At 50.4% G+C, this 20,041-nt stretch overlaps 1 protein-coding gene across 1 annotated transcript in view; it reads left to right on the forward strand.

Annotated features, from left to right (window-relative positions):
* The window catches only part of Ak5 (adenylate kinase 5), a 244,727-nt gene that overhangs the window by 218,664 nt on the left and 6,022 nt on the right, over nucleotides 1-20,041 (forward strand). Inside the window, exons 11-13 of the mRNA XM_004653632.2 lie at nucleotides 6,467-6,630; nucleotides 7,592-7,708; nucleotides 16,156-16,347. Of these exons, the coding sequence (XP_004653689.2) occupies nucleotides 6,467-6,630; nucleotides 7,592-7,708; nucleotides 16,156-16,347 (473 nt within the window). The remainder of the gene's footprint in view (nucleotides 1-6,466; nucleotides 6,631-7,591; nucleotides 7,709-16,155; nucleotides 16,348-20,041) is intronic.

Below are 20,041 nucleotides of genomic sequence, written 5' to 3' on the forward strand. Positions count from 1 at the left end.
TCCGGTCCCACACCCCCTCCCGTCGCAGCCCTTCGCCCTGGCAAAGGTCGCATTCGCAGCGGGCTGCCGGGGAGGCCTGGGCGCTCAGCGAGCCGCGGTGGTCGCTGATTCCTGCGGCGTCTGGCCCGTGCCCGCGGCTCCGGGGGCGGGGTGGGGGCGTCTGCGCTCCCCTTCGTCTGGACGACAGGCCCGGGGACATTCCTGCCTTCCCTGGACTGTGCCACCCCAGAGAGCGAGCACGAGCGCGCTTCCGCAAGGGGGTCGGGACTGGCATGGTGCCCCCAGCGCCAGCCGCAGCCTCCCTCCCAGAGAGAGGAAGGCAGGGGATCGCTGCGACGGGCGGCACCCTCCCCGCTGGCTGGAACCTTCACTGCCTTTTGCATATTTTTTTTTAACCTCAAATGTTCCCGTTGAACACCTGTCATGGGCGAGGTGCTGGGCTCCAGAGAAGACGCAAGGCAGAGGTACCACGGACCTAAGGCTAGGGCAAATGAAGCCGAGAGGCCCAGCGTTGGCACGGCGGGCACGAGCAGGTCGCAGGGCCACGGCTCTGGCTCCCGCTGGAAGAGGAGCCGCCTGGGGTCCGGCCTGGGCGGCGCGCAAGCTGCCTGGACAGCTACAGAGGACGATGAGCAAAGAAAGCTGCATGTGCCACACACCCACGCCCACCAGACAGTATTTGTGAATGTGTATCACACACCCACGCTCGCCAGACAGCATTCGTGAACGTGCATCACACACGTGCACCACACACCTATGCCCACCATACAGTATTAGTGAACAGGTATCATAAGTGTATCACACACCCACGCCCGCCAGACAGCATTCGTGAACGTGCATCACACACGTGTACCACACACCTATGCCCACCATACAGTATTAGTGAACAGGTATCATAAGTGTATCACACACCCACGCTCGCCAGACAGCATTCGTGAACGTGCATCACACACGTGTACCACACACCTATGCCCACCATACAGTATTAGTGAACAGGTATCACACATGTATCACACAAGTACGCCTGCCAGACAGCATTCGTGAACGTGTATCACACACCCACGCCCGCCAGACAGCATTCGTGAACGTGCATCACACACGTGTACCACACACCTATGCCCACCATACAGTATTAGTGAACAGGTATCACACATGTATCACACAAGTACGCCTGCCAGACAGCATTCGTGAACGTGTATCACACACGTGTATCACACACCCACGCCCGCCAGACAGCATTCGTGAACATACATCACACACGTGCACCACACACCTATGCCCACCATACAGTATTAGTGAACAGGTATCACACATGTATCACACAAGTATGCCTGCCAGACAGCATTCATGAACATGTATCACACACGTGTATCACACACCCACGCCCGCCAGACAGCATTCGTGAACATACATCACACACGTGCACCACACACCTATGCCCACCATACAGTATTAGTGAACAGGCATCACACGTGTATCACACAAGTATGCCTGCCAGACAGCATTCGTGAACGTGTACCACACACGTGTACACACATGCATGCCTGCCAGACGTTATTCATGAACGTGTATCACACACATATACCACACACCTACGCCCACCACACAGCATTCGTGAATGTGTATCACACATGTGTATCACACACCTACACCCACCAGACAGTATTCGTGAACAAGTATCACACACCTATGCCCATGAGACAGCATTCATGAGCATACATCACACACGTGTATCGCACACCTACACACACCAGACAGTATTCGTGAAACGGGTATGTGGTAGAGTATGATCATATGCATGGCTTGCTTGTCTGTATATAGATGCATACAGACTCAGTGAACTATTAGACTAACTAAAGAGACTCCTGCCACTTGCAACACCATGCTAAGTGCAATAGGTCCAACACAGATGGACAACGACCACAAGCTCTCGTCCCCTCCCCAACTGTAAGAAGTCACTCTCACAGGTGTGAGCAGTGGGGTGATGGCTGCCAAGGGCTAGGGGTGAGAAAGTGTGGAGGTTCTGGTCAGAAGACACAAAGCAGGCTGGAGAGAGAGCTTAGTGGTTAAGGCACTTGTCTATGATGCCTAAGGACTCAGGTTCAACTCCCTAGAACCCATGTAAGCGAGATGCACACGGTGGCGTGTGTGTCTGGAGTTCATTTGCAGTAGCTAGGGGCTGCAGCATGCCCATTCTCCCTCTCCCTCCCTCCCCCCCCCCTCTCTCTCTCTCCCTCTCTCTCATAAATAAATAAATATCTTTAAAAGGTATGAATCAGATGAGCATGTCGGCACATGCATGTAATCCCAGCACTTGGGAGGCTGCAGCAGGGGGATAAAGGGTTCGAGGCCAGGGTTGGGATTAGTGGGGAAGAGTGCTTGCTGTGCCAGTGGTCTAACTGAAAAGCAGCAAGTTCCAGATCCTATCTTTCAGGAACAGAGCAGAAAAGGAATAAGAAGAGGGCACGTGACATCCTCCTCTGGCCTCTGCATGTGTGTGCATGTCCGCAGGCATGCATCTACACACACACACACACACACACACACACACAAAAAGGACATAGACTTCCAGTGAATAAGCTGTAGAGTCCTGATGACTAGTGACTATTGGGTAATAATGTATGCTTGTAATTAGCTAAGAAAAGACGTTACATGCCCTCAGTAGAAAAGGAAATGTTAACTGCCTGGTAAGAGACATGCTAGCCGATATGGTGGGACTTGTCTCAGTGGACAATGTCGCCTGGTGCACATTCCATTGGTACAATTTTGCTGTCATCTATTAATAAAGCTGAAAGAAAGAAAGAGAGAGAGAGAGAGAGAGGAAGAAAGAAAGAAAGAGGGAAGGAAAGAAAGGAAGGAAGGAAGGAAGGAAGGAAGGAAGGAAGGAAGGAAGGAAGGAAGGAAGGAAGGAAGGAAGGACAGGCATTTCTATTATTTCTATTCAAGGACCAAGAAGCGCATAAGTGGGGTGGCCAGGAAAAGTTCTTCCTGAAGGAACTGGAGTTGGGCTTGCAGTGTTGGGGAGTGTAAAAACAGGAAAGCACTGAGCTGCAGAGGTTGCTCAGTGGTTAAGGTGCTTGCCTGCAAAGCCTAAGGACCTGGGTTTGATTTCCTAGTGCCATGTAAAGCCAGGTGCACAAGATGGTGCACACATCTGGAGTTTGTTTGCAGTGGCTAGAGGCCCTTCTATGCCCATTCTCTCTCCTTGCAAATAAATAAATTCTTTAAATAGGAAAACATTAATGTTTGAAGAGATGAGGTGCTTATTTTTGCTCTGATTTGATTGTCACATATTGCATATGTACATCAAGTTATCCCACACCCCGTAAAGATGAATACAGAGCCGGGCGTGGTGGCGCACGCCTTTAATCCCAGCACTCGGGAGGCAGAGGTAGGAGGATCACCGTGAGTTCGAGGCCACCCTGAGACTACATAGTGAATTTCAGGTCAGCGTGAGCTAGAGTGAGACCCTACCTCGAAAAACCAAAAAAAATAATAATAAAAAGATGAACAAACACCACAGAAATGGAAAAGACAAAGGTTGACGAGGTAGAGATGGGCCAAGCCTCGGGAGAGCTGAGATGACAGTCCTGGGACCGTGGGTTTTGTGGTCAAGGTGTGGGAAGCCATCCACCACTAAGGAGCTAGACAGGAGCCCGGTTTCAAGTGGTTTGGGCTCCAGAGTGACATCCAGCCCACAAGCAGCAGTGACATGATGGACAGCTGCCAACCAGAGGACACAAAGAGCCAAAGGTGGCCAGTGAACCTGGCCGTAGTGGGGAAAAGAGGACTCTTCTACGAGCTAGGGTTCTGGCTTCGAATTCTAGGTGGACTCCTTCCTAGCCATGCAGCCCAAGGCAAGGGAGTTAACTCCTCTGTGCCTTCACTTCACCACCTGCAAATGGGCATAATCCCAGTGCCAGGCTCTTCGTGCCATTCTAACTTGACACATAAGCCATGCTTAGAATAGGGACTGGTACAGTGAGCACTTGTTAAAGGTTAGCTATTACTCTTTTTAGATGTAAAATACTTTGATTTAGTAACTGGCTAGCCTTGAGTTGGGGAGGGGCAAGGAAAGCGTCAAAGACATAGTGTTCAAAGCAATAAATGAGTAGCTAGAAAAACAGGAAAAACATACTGAGGGCCATCTTGTAAAATAACTGCCTGAAATCTTCAAAAGTGTTAAGGAAACCCAGAGGCTTGTCAGATATAGTCATGTAGGAGGATTTGAAAATCTGGTCCCTTGTGTGCAGGAAATAACACCAAAATGTTCTAGGGTGACAAGACATCCTGTCCCATGCACAGTGATTCTCCACCATTTCAGAATGTTCTTGCGCTTCAGGTACAATTCTGCACTAAATCTGTGATTTGTTTGAAGTTAAAAAAAAAATTGCTTTGGGGGCTGGAGAGATGGTTTAGTGGTTAAGGCGTTTGCCTGCAAAGCCAAAGGATCCCAGTTCGATTCCCCAGGACCCATGTAAGCCAGATGCACAAGGGGGCGCACGCGTCTGGAGTTCATTTGCAGTGGCTGGAGGCCCTGGTGCACCCATTCATTCTCTCTCTCTCTCTCTCAATCTCTGTCTCGTAAATAAATAAAAAATATATTTTTAAGTTACTTTTGAAAACCAAAGCCAGGGTTTGCTAAGTGCTCACTCAACCAGTTCTTTACACACTTTGTAGGTTCAGTCCCACCCAAAAGTTCTGGGATTTGCGTGGCTATTCAATAGTCATAGGCCTGTGGCGGGCTGAACTCCTCCCCTGCTCATACCCACTGCCGAGTCTGCGCCTGACCCCTCCACAGACAGCTGCTCTCTACACAAAGTCTGCATCCCACATACCTCAGTGTCCGGGACGCCCAGCCCAGCTCTGGGGTGCGCTGGCTGAAGGAGCCGCCCAGGCTCGCTCACCGCGTGAAGCGCCGCCACAGAGGCGGCCTGCAAAGAACTAGACGAGGGTGACCTTACAATGCAGCTGTTCCCTCCTGGGTCTACACCCTGAGGAGCCCAAACCAGCTCACCTCAGAGACGCTGCGGGTTACAGCACTGATCACTATAGCCAGGTCATGGAGTCAGCCGGGTGCTGGTACACAGACACTACGTGCTTCCTGTCACCTGTGGGATCCAGATTTCATAGATGATGACGATGACAGACAATTGCGTAAAAGTAGAAGAAGGCTACATTTGGGGGGACGAGCAGGGCCAGCATTGAAGGACAAGAGGGGGAGACGGGCGAGGGAGGTGAGCAAGGTGCATGATGTGTCTGTACGAAATGCCACATGGAAACTCAGAATTTTGTATAGTGAATGCATGCTAGAAAAAATAATAGTGCCGGGCATGGTGGCACACGCCTTTAATCCCAGTACTCAGGAGGCAGAGGTAGGCAGATCGCTGTGAGTTCGAGGCCACCCTGAGACTCCATAGTGAAGTCCAGGTCAGCCTGGGCTAGAGCCAGACCCTACCTCAAAATAATAATAATAATAATAGTGAAACTGGGTATGGTGGCCCACACCTTCAGTCCCAGCACTTGTGAGGCTGGGGTAGGAGGATCACCGTGAGTTTCAGGCGAGCCTGAGCTAGAGAGAGACCTCACCCCAAACAACAACAACAAATGAGAATGATGCAGCTGGCAAGAGGGTTCAGGGGACAAAGTGCTTGCCTTGCAGGCACAAGGACCTGAGTTTGGTCCCCAGAACCCATGTAAAAATGGGGTGAATGTGGCAGCCTGACTTTAATCCCAGCACTGGGGAGGCAGGCAGAAGATCCCTGGAGCTTCTGGGTTCAGTGAGAGACCGTGTCCCAAAAAGTAAGGTGAAGAAGTGGTCAAGGAAGGCTCTGATGTCAACCTATAGTCTCCTCATAACGTGACTTCCAAGCATGTGTACTTGCTTGCATGTGCACACACACATACTGCACATACATGCACATACCAGAAAGGAAGGAAGGGAAGAAGGAAGGAAGGAAGGAAGGAAGGAAGGAAGGAAGGAAGGAAGGAAGGAAGGAGGGAAGGAGGGAAGAGAGAAAGAGGGAAAGAGGGAGGGAGGGAGAGAGAGGGAGGAAGGAAGGAAAGAAGGGAGTGAGAAGGGAGGGGAGGCAGAGAGGGAGGAAGGAAGGGAGGGATGGGAAGGAAGGGGGCTGGAGTAATGGCTTAGCAGTTAAGGCACTTGCCTGCAAAGCCAAAGGACCTTGGTTCAATTCCCCTGGACCCACATAAACCAGATGCACAAGGTGGCGCATGAATCTGGAGTTCCTTTGCAATGACTGGAGGCCCTGGCACACCCATTTTCTCTCTCTCTCTCTCTCTCTCTCTCTCTCTCTCTCTCTCTCTCTCTTCTTTCCTCTCTCCCCCCTTCTCTATTTCAAATAAATAAATAAAAATCAAGAAGGAATGAAGGAAAGGAGGGAGGGAGGGAAGAAAAACAGGAAGCACTGACTTGAGAAACATGACTAACCCATGTCTCCTTTTCAAGGTGGGCCTGGGTCTGGCAAAGGCACGCAATGTGAGAGGCTGGCAGAAAAATACGGATTTACCCACCTCTCCACCAGTGAGCTCCTGCGCCAGGAGCTGGCCTCAGAATCGGAAAGAAGCAAGCTGATCCGAGACATCATGGAGCGTGGAGACCCGGTGCCCTCGGTAAGCGGGCGCCCCAGCCGCCTTCCCTGGCTGCAGCAGGCTGAGCTGCTGGGACTCAAAGACCCAGAGGCCCAGAGCTTTCTCTTTTTCACTGGGTGACAGTTCTGAGGTAGGACCCCTGCTTGCCCAGCCATGACAGCCCAGGTTCCTTGATCAGCCCTTGAACATCGTGATAGTTCACCTTGTCCCCAGAGCCAGGTTCTGCTCCAGAGTGGAATCTTCCAAACAGACGTGAGTGCAGTGGTGCAGAGTCTAGACTCAGAAACCTTTGCCAAACAGACAACCAGCCTTTTTGTGTCATGACGTGTAAGATGTCATTGTTGGAAGACCTCCTAATGGGACAGTCGTAAAGGCAGGCCAGTGAGAGAAACAAGCAAACAAAAACAAAAATAAAATAAAAAATAAAAGCAATTGGTCTGTGGCCCAGCACCGACTTGGACCTCCTGGATGTTAAGGTTTAGGGCTGGAAAGTTGAGCGCACTTCCTGTGCGAGCATGAGAGCCTGAGGGTCCTGAAACCGCCTGAGTTTGCCTCTTCAGAGCCCACATAAAGCATGCACACCTGGAACCCCAGTCCTGCAAAGGGGAGCAGGCTCCAGGGAATCTGCAGGCTCACCCCGAGGCAGCAAGCTCCAGTGTCAGTAAGACTCCAGCTCAAAAGAGAAAGAGTGGAGGACAAGGAGCAGGGCTGCCGCGCTCTGCTCTGGCCACCGCAGGAGCCCCCACCCCCAACAGGCAAGGGCGCCAGGCTCTGAAGGGCACACGTACGCCTGCATGCGACGCACACTCACACACACACATGTGCACGCGTGTTAAACAAAGGATTTAGGGGAGCAGAGAGGGGACAGATGAGAGATGGGGAGACAGTGCTGTTAATATCACTCAGGCCTAGAGCCCTCCACGCGGGGAGGATGGGCTCCGGGGCGCCGGGCTTGGCTCCTGACCTCTCTCCCTTGCTGCAGGGTGTCCTTCTGGAGCTGCTGAAGGAGGCCATGGTGGCCAGCCTGGGCCACACCGAGGGCTTCCTGATTGATGGCTACCCCCGGGAGGTGAAGCAAGGGGAAGAGTTCGGGCGCAGGGTGAGCTTGCTTTTCCATGTTCACCCCCAAGCAGGGCAGGCTGTGGTGAGCAGCGCCCGGATCCAGCCCCAAGCAAAGTGGGAGGTCACTGAGCTTAGGCAAAGACCACCCAGGTTTCCCTTGCCCATTTGCACTGGCCAGATCTTTCTATAACAAATGGCAGAAATTCCACTCAAACTAGCAAGAAGGGAGGAGAGAAGAGCAGAGCAGAGCAGAGCAGAGCAGAGGAGGAAGGGAGGGAGGGAGGGAGGGAGGGAGGGAGGGAGGGAGGGAGGGAGGGCGCAAGGAAGGAGGGAAGGAAGGAGGGAAGGAAGGAAGGAAGGAAGGAAAGAGGAAAGGAAGTAACGAAGGGAAGAAGGGAAGAACACAGCACCAGAGAAGGGTAGGCTGACTAAGTCGTGGTCAGACTCGGCTGTACCAATCCTTCTACCCCTGGGCTTGCTCTCTCCATCTCTGGATTGGTTTTTATTGTTTGTTTGTTTGTTTACCTCCTTCACGTTGGTCCAGTTTCTCTTCTTGCTCCAGTCTTACCGACTCCTTTGCATACCCAGCAGGCTTACTGGGGCTGGAAGGGTGTGTGCCCGGCCGGGGGCGGGGGGTGGGGGGGGTGGGGGGGTGGAGGGCAGCAGGAGTATGGGGAGGAGGTTGGGCTTCCAGACTACCAGCCCCAACCCACAGGGAGAACGTGCTCATGGTGACTTGGTGACTTCGGTAGCAGGCTGTATTTAGAGTCTGGCTTTGCAATCTGCGAGCCTCCTTTTTTTCCATAGCTCAGCTTCCTCTTGTGCAGAACATATGTTGAAAATACCTACTTCGCTGAGTTTCGAGACCGCTAGGTAGAATCCTTGAAACGCGCGCTTACACATTCACAAATTCGCCTTATGCTATGCTGCTAATTGCCGTGGTCTATTTCAAATAATGTTCTGATTGCAGACGTAAAAGTTATATAAATACAAAAGACTGGGGAAATGGCTTAGCAGTTACGGCATTTGCGTGCAAAGCCCAAGGACCCAGGTTCGATTCTCCAGAACCCACGTAAGCCAGATGCACAAGGGGGCACGTGTGTCTAGAGTTCAGATGCAGTGGCTCGAGGCCCTGCCGCGCCCACTCTCTCTGTCTCTTTGTCTCTCATAAATAAATAAATAAAACATTTTTTAAAAAGTTACGTAAATAAGAAGCAATGCACAAGAGAACAGAGCATGATCGCTAACAACTCAGGGGCAGTGCCTTCGAACACTCTCAGGTCCACTCTGGCAGTCTGTGTGTGGCCATCTCTATGCAGTGAAAATGACATAGACTGTAAGAATGCTACAGCCGCCAGGCATGGTGGCCCGCGCCTTGAATGCCAGCCATCTGGAGGCCCAGGTAAGGGGATCACTGTGACAGGTTTGGGGCTGGCCTGAGACTACATAGTTAATTCCATATCAGCCTGGGCTACAGCAAAACCCTACCTCAAAAAATTAAAAATAAATAAACACAAAAGAATATTAGGGCTAAGGAGGTAGTCTCGGCAATATGCTTATCTTGCAAGCATGAAGACCTGAGTTCAGTCCTCGATTCCCATGTGACAGTGGGCGTGGCAGTGTGCATGTATGATCCCAGCACTTGCGAGGCAGAAGCAAGAGGGTTCCTGGAGCTCGATGAATAGTCAATCTAGTTCAATGGATGGGTTCCAGGCCAGTGAGAGACTGCCTCAAAATAAAAGGAAGTGGCCAGGCATGATGGAACCTTTCAGCTCATCAAATTAAGAGGAAGGGTAGGATGATTTCCATGAGTCAAAGTTAACCTGGGGCTGCAGAATGAGCCCCCAGTGTGCCTGGGGTACTTTGAAAAAACCCTAAAAATAAATAGCCGGGCAGTGAGGGCGCACACCTTTAATCCCAGCATTTGGGAGGCTGAAATGGGAGGATCGCCATGAGTTCTAGGCTCAGTGGTTAGGGCGCTTACCTACAAAGCCTAATGACCTAGGTTCGATTCCCTAGTCCTCCCATAAAGTCAGATGCACAAAGTGGCACATGCATCTGGAGTTCATTTGCAGTGGCTAAAGGCCCTGGCATACCTATTCTCTCTGTGTGTCTCTCTTCTGGTCTCTCTCTGCATGAAAATTAATTAATTAATTAATTTTTTTAAAAAAGTAATGGACTGGCTGGGTGTGATGGCACAGGCCTTTATTCCCAGCAGTCACAAGGCAGAGGCAGGAGGATCACTATGAGTTCAAGGCCACCCTGAGACTACATAGTGAATTCCAGGTCAACCTGAGCTAGAGTAAAACCCTATCTCAGAAAAACAAAAAACAAAGCAAAAAAAAAAAGTAATGGACTAATTGCTTTGGTGGAGGAAATCTCAAGACAGGATAGTATTTAGGCTGTGTTAGGGTTACTGCTCACTGCTCTGACCCAAGTCTACAGTGAGAGAGCAACAAGTAGAACATGAAAAGATTATGATTTGGCAAGGAAAAGAGAGTGAGCAAGTTTAAGATTATGGGCAAGACAGATTCAAAAGTAACTATAATTGTTAAAAAGTGATTAGTGTCACTAAAGAAAGCCTGCCATGGTGGTGCACACCTTTAATGCCAGCACTGGGAAGGCAGAGGTAGGAGGATTGCTGTGAGTTCAAGACCACCCTAAGACTACATAGTGAATTCTAGGTCAGCCTGGGCTACAGCCAGGCCCTACCTTGAAAAACCAAAAAAAAAAAAACAACAACAACAAAAAAAAAAAAAACAGTGATTAGTGCCACTAAAGAAAAAGTTGGTGCTCTACACTGGAACAACAGGAGAGGTGTCCTGATGGCAAGACCCCACCCCTGGGAAGCTCTATGGTGTAAAATTCAAATTTATTTGAGAGGAGAGAGCTGCTGAGGGGCTTTCCTGCTCAGAAGCAACTGCCTAGGGAAGTATCTCTCCAAGGTCATCCTAGAGGGCACCAGAAGCTGACACAACTGTGGTCCAGAGGAGAGCCAGGCTGCATCCCAAGCTGGCAGCAGAACTTGGCAGCATTATCCACATGGCATTGATTCTACAGGCATGAAAGATGCAGAGTCAAAGGAGATGTGGATTCTTGCATCATGGTTCCAGAAGGCCGCTGAGGCGCGTCCACGGGCAGCAGGGCCAGAGCTGGGTGGGGAGGCTGTGCGAAGCCCACGTGAAGCTGTGCCAGGGAAGCCTGAGTTACAGGTGGACTCAGGACGCTGGAGAAGTCAGAACCACGGGTGTGTGCCAAGGCAAACCGCAGGTGCAGAGCTCCGAGAGAGAGGCCATGCGGGCGTGGCAGGCAGGAGAGCTGGAGGGGGAGCTGCCCAGACCCTGCGCAGCCCAGGTGATTCTGCCACAGCAGCCAGACACCAGACTTGGCTCAGCAGGACTTGCTGTTTGTCCCAGGGGCTCTGGTACAATCTTTCCTTGCTATTCCCCCATTCTCCCCTTGGAGAATAGGAATCTTTAGTCTGTGTAATTGTACATAGGAAACAGTAACTGTTTTATTAATTTTTTATGGACTTTCCAATGAGAGACTGCTTTCAGTCTCAGAAGAGACTTGAGATTTTTTGGATTTTTTTTTGGGGGGTTGTGGATATGTTTTTTTTTTTTTTTTTTTTTTGAAGCAGGGTTCAAGGCTGACCTGAAACTCACCCTGTAGTCCCACGCTGGCCTTAAATTCAAAGCAATCCTCCTGCCTTAGCCTCCTGAGTGCTGGAATTAAAATTGTGCACTACCATGCCTAGCTGAGATTTTACAGTTTTGAACAATGTTGGGACTATTAAATACTATGGAGACTTTACGGGGCTGGAGTGGTGGCTTAGCAGTCAAGGTGCTTGTCTGAAAAGCCTAAAGACCTAGGTTCAGTTCCTCAGAACCCACATAAAACAGATGCATAAGGTGGTGCATGCATCTGGAGTTCGTTTGCAGTGGCTAGAGGCCCTGGCACGCCCATTCTCTTTCCCCTCTCTCTCTCTTTCCCTCCCTCCCCCCCCTTTCTCCTTTTCCCTCCCTCCCTCCCTCCTCCTCTCATAAATTGATTAATTAATTTTAAAAAATTATAGGGACTTTTGAAGTTGGACTGAATGATTTCCCATCATGAGATGGCTGTGAGCCTAAGACAAGGTGTGGAAGTGGAAGATTATTGATTAAAAGTCGCATATTTGAGGCTGAGAAGGTAGCACAACAGTAAAAGGTGCTTAGTTGTAAAGCCTGTTGGCCAGGGTTTGATTCCCCAGTTTGATACCCACATAAAGACAGATGCACAAAGTAGCACATGTGTCTGGAGTGTGTTTGCAGTGAGGAGAGGCCCTGGACAAAAAATAAAAGAAAAAGGAAAAAATGGAGGGGGCTGAAGAGATGGAGAGATGGCTAAACAGTTAAGGAGCTCGCCCGAAAAGCCTAAAGACCCAGGTTCAACTCCCCAGCACCCACATAAAACCAGATATACAACGTGGTGCATGTGCCTAGAGTTCACTTACATTGGCTAGAGACCCTGGAGTGCCCATTCTCTCTCTTTCTCTCTCTCTCTCTGTCTTTCTCTCAATCCAACAATTTTTTTAAGTAGGATATTTGGATATCAAGTTGACAAGGGGGCGGACTTGTAATGGTTTGTGTTGATGGCAGTGTGACGGGATCTAGAGCCACCTAGGAAACAAATCTCTGGGCATGTCTGCGAGCAAGTTTTCAGATTCGGTGTTAATGGACATGGGAAGACAGCTTACCTGTTGGTAACACCATTGCACGGGCTCGGAAGCCAGGCTGAGTAGAGAGGAGCCAGCGAGCTGAGCACGCTCCTCTGCCGGCTTCGCGGCTGTGGATGACTGAGAGCTGCTGCTCTGCGCTCCCGCCACCGCCTTCTCCGCCCTGGTGCAGCTCCAAAGGGCAAGCCAAAATAAACCTTTATTCCCTTAATTTGCTCCGAGTCAGATAGTGTGGCACAGTGACAAGGAAAGCAACTAATATAATCTAAAGCATTTTGAAAGAAAACAATTTACTGAAGAGATACAAAAAGTTCAGTTTCTAAAATAAAAATATCAGTGGTTCAGGTCACTTCGACTTGGAATGCATGACATGGGAACAGAGTTGCTAAGCCAAGAGAGGTCAGGCCTCCTTGTTTTGGCAAAAAAAAAAAAAAAAAAAAAAAGCCATGGTGGGGCAGCGTGGCAAACTAGGACGTGAGGAATTCCGCAAGGATGCTGGAAAGATGAAAAGGCTGGGTCAGTGGGTCAGTGTTGCGCCTGAGACTCTGCATTCCTAACAAATAACCAAATCATGCGATCCCTGTCCTCGCTCGGGGAATCCAAGCCCACAGAGCTCTGCCCGGTGCTCGTCTGGGTCCGGAGGCTCTTTTCCAGCCACGTCCTGTTTAGATCCGCCGGGCCAGGGTCCCCGAGTTAGCCCGCGGTCCCCGAGCTACCTGCTCCCGCCGCGGCTTCGCGGGCGACGCGGCTCAACCACGGACGCCTCCCGCGCGCGCCCCCTGCTGGCGGCCAGCGCCGTTTTCGGGGCGCCTCGCCCAGCCTTGCGGCTCGGAGAAAAGAAAACGCAGGGCGAGAGCTGGAATCCGGAACGTTCCAGCCGTGCTGTTTCTCGCAGCTCTGGAAACCTGCAACTTGCCCCTGGGGCCTGACCGCCTTCCGCACCCCAGCCGGGTGCTCACCCCGCCCCCGGGCACTTTACAGGGGGGCGCCCAGTCTCACGGCACCCACACCCCGAACATGGCAAAGGCCGGGGGCAGCGATGGCTTCTTTGGGGGCGGGAGACATGGTGTGTATGTCCCAGAGACACCAACTGTGACCATCATCCATTCATTAGACTATCTCTTGATCCCCCTCTGTATGCAGGGCTTGGGACAGACGCAGGGCCCATAACCTCCCCACACTGAGGTCAGGGAGCAGCAGAGGAGACTGCATCCGACCGGATGCTTTGCGCACCCGGCTACACGTCAAGCAGTACACTCGCTTTGCCTTGTTTCACTGTGTTTAGTCCTCACAGGAAACCTATGGTCACCCTTACTGTGCAAACGAACTTAAAAAGCAGAGATGTTAGGCGATGCTTTTATGTATTTTTTGGAGAAGCTTTCTTAAAACTTTTTTATTGACAGCTTCCATAATTATAGACAATAAAACATAATGCCCTCCCCTTCACAAATCTACTCTCCATCTCAAGAAGTCTCTCTTATTTTGATGTCATCATCTTTTCCTCCTGTTATAATAGTCTTGTGTAGGTAATGTCAGGCACTGTGAGGTCATGGATATCCAGGCCATTTTGTGTCTGGGGGGAACACGTTGTAAGGAGTCCTACCCTTCCTTTGGCTCTTACATTCCTCCCGCCACCTCTTCTGCAATGGACCCTGAACCTTGGAAGGTGTGATAGAGATGTTTCAGTGCTGAGCACTCCTCTGTCACTTCTTCTCAGCACTATGGTGCCTTCTGAGTCATCCCAGTGGTCACCACCATCTAAAAAAAGAGAAGCTTCTGTAACCAACAGTGAGAGTACCATTAATGCATGGGCATGAATGTTAAGGAAAGTGCAGTTTAGTGAGCATAAAATATGCATTTAGCCAGACAAGAGCAGATGTTACACCCCTAGGACATCCTCTGCCATAGGGAGATACTTTTAATAAATGACAAATTCAGGTGGTTTGAAAGAACAGCTTATTTTTAACCTGTCATGGTTCTGGAGTGTGATGAAATCAGCTGGTGTGTTCTCTCGCAGGGTCCCTAGCACTGTAGTAGTCAGATGAAGGCTAGCTGGCTCTTCCTCACTGCTTGACACTGTCAGGAGAGCTGGACATCTTAGAGAGCAACTGGGTTCTGTATAGCAAGTATTCTACAAAATCAGACACAACTTTCAGCGTTGCTTTTTAAACCATGGGTTTCAACCCCATATGGAGCGTATAACAAGGTGGTAGTCTCAGAAACACTTGGCAATAGTGAACAGCTTCTGAAATTAAGTCAAAATCAAATGCATACAGAATCCTATGGGAAAATGACCAACATGCAATATGCGCAAACAGTAAAGTTCAAAATTGATTTTAAAAATGCATAAAGGGGGGCTGGAGAGATGGCTTAGCTGTTAAGGTACTTGCCTGTGAAGCCAAAGAACCCAGGTTCGATTCCCTAGTACCCACATAAAGCCAGATGCACAAGGTGGCACATGCATCTTGAGTTCATTTGCAGTGGCTAGAAGCCCTGGTGCACCCATTCTCTATCTGCCCCTTCCCCCCCCCCACTCTCTCTCACACACACATAAATAAATAAAAATATTTTTCAATGCATAAGGAAGCAGAGATGTTTCTGGCAGTGCTTGCCTGTGTTGCACTGTGGGACTTTACTGCAGCCTTATTGTGAACACACAACATGCACACTGCGCACGTGCCGTCATGACAACGTATGCTGCCTGAAACAGCTCAGCTGCGGTTCAAGATGTGGCTGTTGCATGACCTCACATTGGTTGTTACCTGCACAATATTGGGCCCATCAACATGTCATCGTGGATGATGGAAGAGGGCAAAACAGCAAAATAACATCACAACAGAAGAGGAGGGCTGGAGAGGTAGCTTAGCAGTTAAGGCGCTTGCCTGAGTAGCCAAAGGATCCAGGTTCAATTCCCCAGGACCCACAGAAGCCAGATGCACGAGGTGGCGCCTGTGTCTGAAGTTTATTTGAAGCGGCTGAAGGCCCCGGTGCACTACTCTCTCTCTCTCTCTCTCAAATAAATAAACATTTTAAAAATCTTCACATTAATAAAAAGAAGTGAGACTAGTTGGAAAGAAGGGGCTCAGTGGAAGGGGACAAAGCGGTGATGGGAAAGGATTATGAACAAAATGCACTATGTACATGAGTGAAAATTGTCACTAATTTTTTACATATTTATTTACTTACTTATTTGTTTATTTATTTGCAAGCAGAGAGAGAGATAGAGAGAAGAGAGACAGACAGACAGAATGGGTGCTCCAGAGCCTCCAGCCACTGCAAATGAACCCCAGATGCATGCGCCACTTTGTGTATCTGGCATCACATGGGTACTGGGGAACTGAACCCAGGTCATCAGGCTTGTTTTGCAGGCAAGTGACGTAGCTGCTGAGCCATCCCGCCAGCCCAGGGCATGGCGGCCCATGCCTGTAACAGCAGCACCTGGGAGGCTGAGCTGGAAGTATCATTGTGAGTTCCAGGTCAACATGAGCTACAGCCTGCGTTCCAGGTCGGTGTGGGCTAAAGTGAGAGACCTTGGCTCAAAGGAAAAACAATTTTAAAAGCTTTCTGCTCTTATAGAAACATAGATTAATTATGCAAAACAAAGACGAGACAGAGCTCTCGTAGCAGCGTGTTGGTGAGGATCACGCTGGAAATAAGGACCCATGCACCCCCGTCTGGAAGGTACCGTAGTTTAGGAATGTGAGAACTAAGGGCCCCAGATCTTTCCAGTACATTCTCTGACCATGCTGTGTTCTGATGCCCCGCCCCAGATTGGAGACCCACATTTGGTAATCTGCATGGACTGCTCTGTAGACACCATGACCAACCGTCTTCTCCAGCGTGGCCAGGCCAGCCAACGCCCAGAGGACACCACCCAGACCATCGCCAAGCGCCTGGAGGCCTACCACCGGGCGACCATTCCCATCATCGCCTACTATGAGACGAGAACACAGCTCCGCAAGGCGAGTCACCCCTCCTCCAAATGTGACTCTCACCCTTTTATTTTCCTCAACAAAAAGGGAGGCACACCTTCTTAGGGGATCTGGGGGTTTGAGCTGCCCAAGGCTGCCCAACTAGGGCCAAAATAGGAGTTAATTCCTTTCTTCACAATTATCTCAAAGTTAAGTATCCACTGCCCGGTGGACCATAAGAAGTGGATCATGTTTCATGGGTGCCCTTGTGAAAACTCCTTTTTGCAAAACAGGAAAATACAGGCCTATAATCCCATCTACTCAGGAACCTGAGACAGGAGGAACTCGGGTTCAAGGCCTGCCTGGGCAACTTAGTGAGCCTCTGTCTCAAAACTTAAAAACATTAAAAAGTAAATGCTGGGGATGGTAGCGTACCGGGTTCCAGCACTTGCCCAGCATGCATGGGGCTATTGGAAAACAAGATTGATGGGGGCTGGGGCAGTACAGGAGACAGAGGAGATAGTTCAGTGGTTAAAAGTATTTGTTTGCAGCCGGGCGTGGTGGCGCACGCCTTTAATCCCAGCACTGGGGAGGCAGAGGTGGGAGGATTGCCGTGAGTTTGAGGCCACCCTGAGACTATCTAGTAAATTCCAGGTCCGCCTGGGCTAGAATGAGACCCTACCTTGAAAAACCAAAGGGGGGGGGGAGTATTTGTTTGCAAAGCCTGCCAGCCTGGGTTGAAGTCCCAGCGCCCATGTAAAGCCAGATGAGTCCAAAAATAACGGTTGTGGCAGCAAGAGACCCTGTCTCAGAAGGTGGACCACAGGCACCTCAAGGCTGTCCTCTGAGACCCACATTGATACATACATACACGGCATACATACATACGTGCGCACACACATACATACATACATTTGAGCATTAAAAAAAAATTTTTTTTTTCGCTTTTCGAGGTAGGGTCTCACTGTAGTCCAGGCTGACCTGGAATTCACTATTTCGTCTCAGGGTGGCCTTAATGCCCAGGGACTCTCCTACCCCTGCTTCCCGAGTGCTGGGGAGCCTGGCTCTGTACAACGATGTTTAAAGATAGGGGAGGGCACTAGGAGCAGTGGGATGAAGGTGGCCTCTAGACCTCAGCTGAGCAGGGTGACCCAAAGAGCATCTGGCGAGCAGCCACCCTGTGAGTCCTGGGCCTTACGCTGCCCCTGACGGGCGCTTGGCTTCCTTTGTGTTGTTTCGTGATAAGTAGTGTTTGGGGAGAAGCAGCATCTGAGGCCAGGAGAGCCTGTCCAGGTCGGACGGCGGACACACCAGGGGGAAGGACAGACAGTAGCAACCTGGTGCCTGGGCTGTGATCCGCGCTGAGCCACCGCGCATACCGGTGTGGGCCTGAGTCCCCAGGCCTGCCCGCATTGCGCAGCTGTGTGCTTGGCTGAGTGTTCACCCAGCACAGGGACGACAGTGGTCCTGTGTGACTCTTGCCTGCAGTGCACAGGGTCTTAGGGACAAGTAGACAAGCCTAGGAGACCAGTACCCTGGGGGGAAGGGTATCCAGGAAGGTGGCCAGGAACTATGAGTGAGGGGAAGAGAGCCGGTCCCACAGAGCGGCCCCAGGGTCAGGAGGGACACGTCACTTACTTGGCTATGCCCTGATGTGCCAGGGGTGGAAGGACAGACACGGGATGGAGAGGCACACAAGGACTACATCGAGATGGGACCTGTGTAGGAGTGAACAGTGTGCTGTGGGCCACAGGAACTCCCAAAAAGGGCAGCAGACATAGTCATGGCTTCGGTACCAAACTTGCCCCACTGCTTTGTGGACAGTGAACCCCAGAAGGTAAAGCTGTGGCAGTCATCCAGGGTGAAGGGCAGGGTGGCAGACAGCGGTCATCCAGGGTGAAGGGTGGCAGGCACCAGTCACCTCATGCCACCTGGGCTCTGAGGACATGTCGTCGTCAAGTGCTTAGAGACAACCATCAAGAATGAACTCTTTTAAAACAATATTTTATTCTTATTCATTTGAGAGAGATAGAAGAGGGCACGCCAGGGCCACCAGCCGTTGCAAACAAACTCCACAGGCATATGCCATTTTGTGCATCTGGCTTATGTGGGTCCTGGGGAATGGAACCTGCGTCCTTTGGCTTTGCAGACAAGCGCCTTAACCACTAAGCCATCCCTCCAGCCCGAGAATAAATTCTTCCCTGCTAAACCTATTAGTGTTCTATTTCACAGGATCCTAAGAAGCCCTGTGTATAGATGCCTGAAAGGTGCATCTCGTGATGTAACTCAAGGCTATCAGATGTTTTCTGGGATGGTTCACGTAGCCTTTGTTGCCATATAAAACACGTAGGTCTTGGGCTGGAGACATGGCTTAGCAGTTAAGGCACTTGCTTCCAGAGCCAAAGGATCTCAGTTCAGTTCTCCAGGATTTACATAAGCCAGATGTACAAGGTGGTGCATGCGTCTGGAGTTTGTTTGCAGTGAGTGGCTGGAAGCCCTGTCATTTCCATTTTCATTCTCTCTCTCTCCCTCCCTCCCTCCCCCTTTCGCTCTTTCAAATAAATAATAAAAACAAAACAAAACAAAACAAAAAAAACACTTAGGTCTTTAAAGGAATGCACGCAGGGCTGGAGAAAGGCCAGTGGTTAAAGATGCTCCCTTGCAACGCCTGATGGCCTAGGTTTGATTGCCCAGTACCTACATAAATGCAGATACACAAAGTGGTGCATGTCTGGAATTTGTTTGCAATGGCTAGAGGCCTTGGCATGCCCATTCTCTATCTGCTTTTCTCTCTCTCTTCCATAACTAAATAAAATATCAATTATAATGGTGGGGAAAGCCTTACATAATTTGGGGTTGATCAATGTCAGAGGCAAAAAATATATTTCCTTTCTCTCTTGAATTGCTCCAGCCTGAATTCTCATAAGCTCACAAATGTTTAACACATGGATAAAGAGCTAAGAGAGTTCTCAGAAAAATCTGACTCTGGAATCTAAATTATCCTAGTTCAGAAACAAGTTTCCAGATCTCCTTGGCTCATCTCTTCTGCTTCTCTTGCATTGCAGTTGGGTTCCTGGTAAAGTAAAACAGTCCACTTTGTAAATATTGAAAATGGGCCCCAGAGGGCAGGGGGAGAAGCTGCAGGTCCCATAGGGCCTGTGCAGGGTGGCTGCCTATGCAGCAGATGTCAGACCAGGGCCTCTTGGGACACAGGCGGAGGCCAGGTGCACCCAGGACTTCCGTTTTCCTGTCTGGTCAAGCAAAGTCTTGCTCTGCATGGGGCAAGGAATGAGCCCAGCACAGCTCTCCATTCCAGCCACGCCCTCCTTACACATGAGGCAGACGCCATTAATCATCATGGCACTTCCTTCCTGCAGTCCAGATGCCATCCGGATGCCACAGGGCAGAAAGTCAACCCAGCCCAGGGAGCTATCGCAAAGGAGGGAGGCTGTCCCTCCTTGAGCAAGGGAGTTACTACCGAGTAACAGTGTGGAATGAAAAGTACCAACAGTGAGCAAATACCAGTGGAAACAACACTGGTGGGGGTCTTAGTAAGTGCAGCTCAGCTCCGTGAACCCTGGAGGGTCTTCTCACTGGTGGCCTCACAGGACCTCCTGAGCCACGGCGGGCAGTCGGAGCAGGAGCCCCTGGAGTTCTCCGCGTTGGTCACGCGGCTTCACAGAAAGAAAAGCAAATATTCCCTCACGACTTGCCTAAAAGGAGCACAAATGCTTCCTCTAGGAAA

Source organism: Jaculus jaculus, chromosome 19, assembly GCF_020740685.1.
Source record: "Jaculus jaculus isolate mJacJac1 chromosome 19, mJacJac1.mat.Y.cur, whole genome shotgun sequence".
NCBI lineage: Eukaryota > Metazoa > Chordata > Mammalia > Rodentia > Dipodidae > Jaculus > Jaculus jaculus.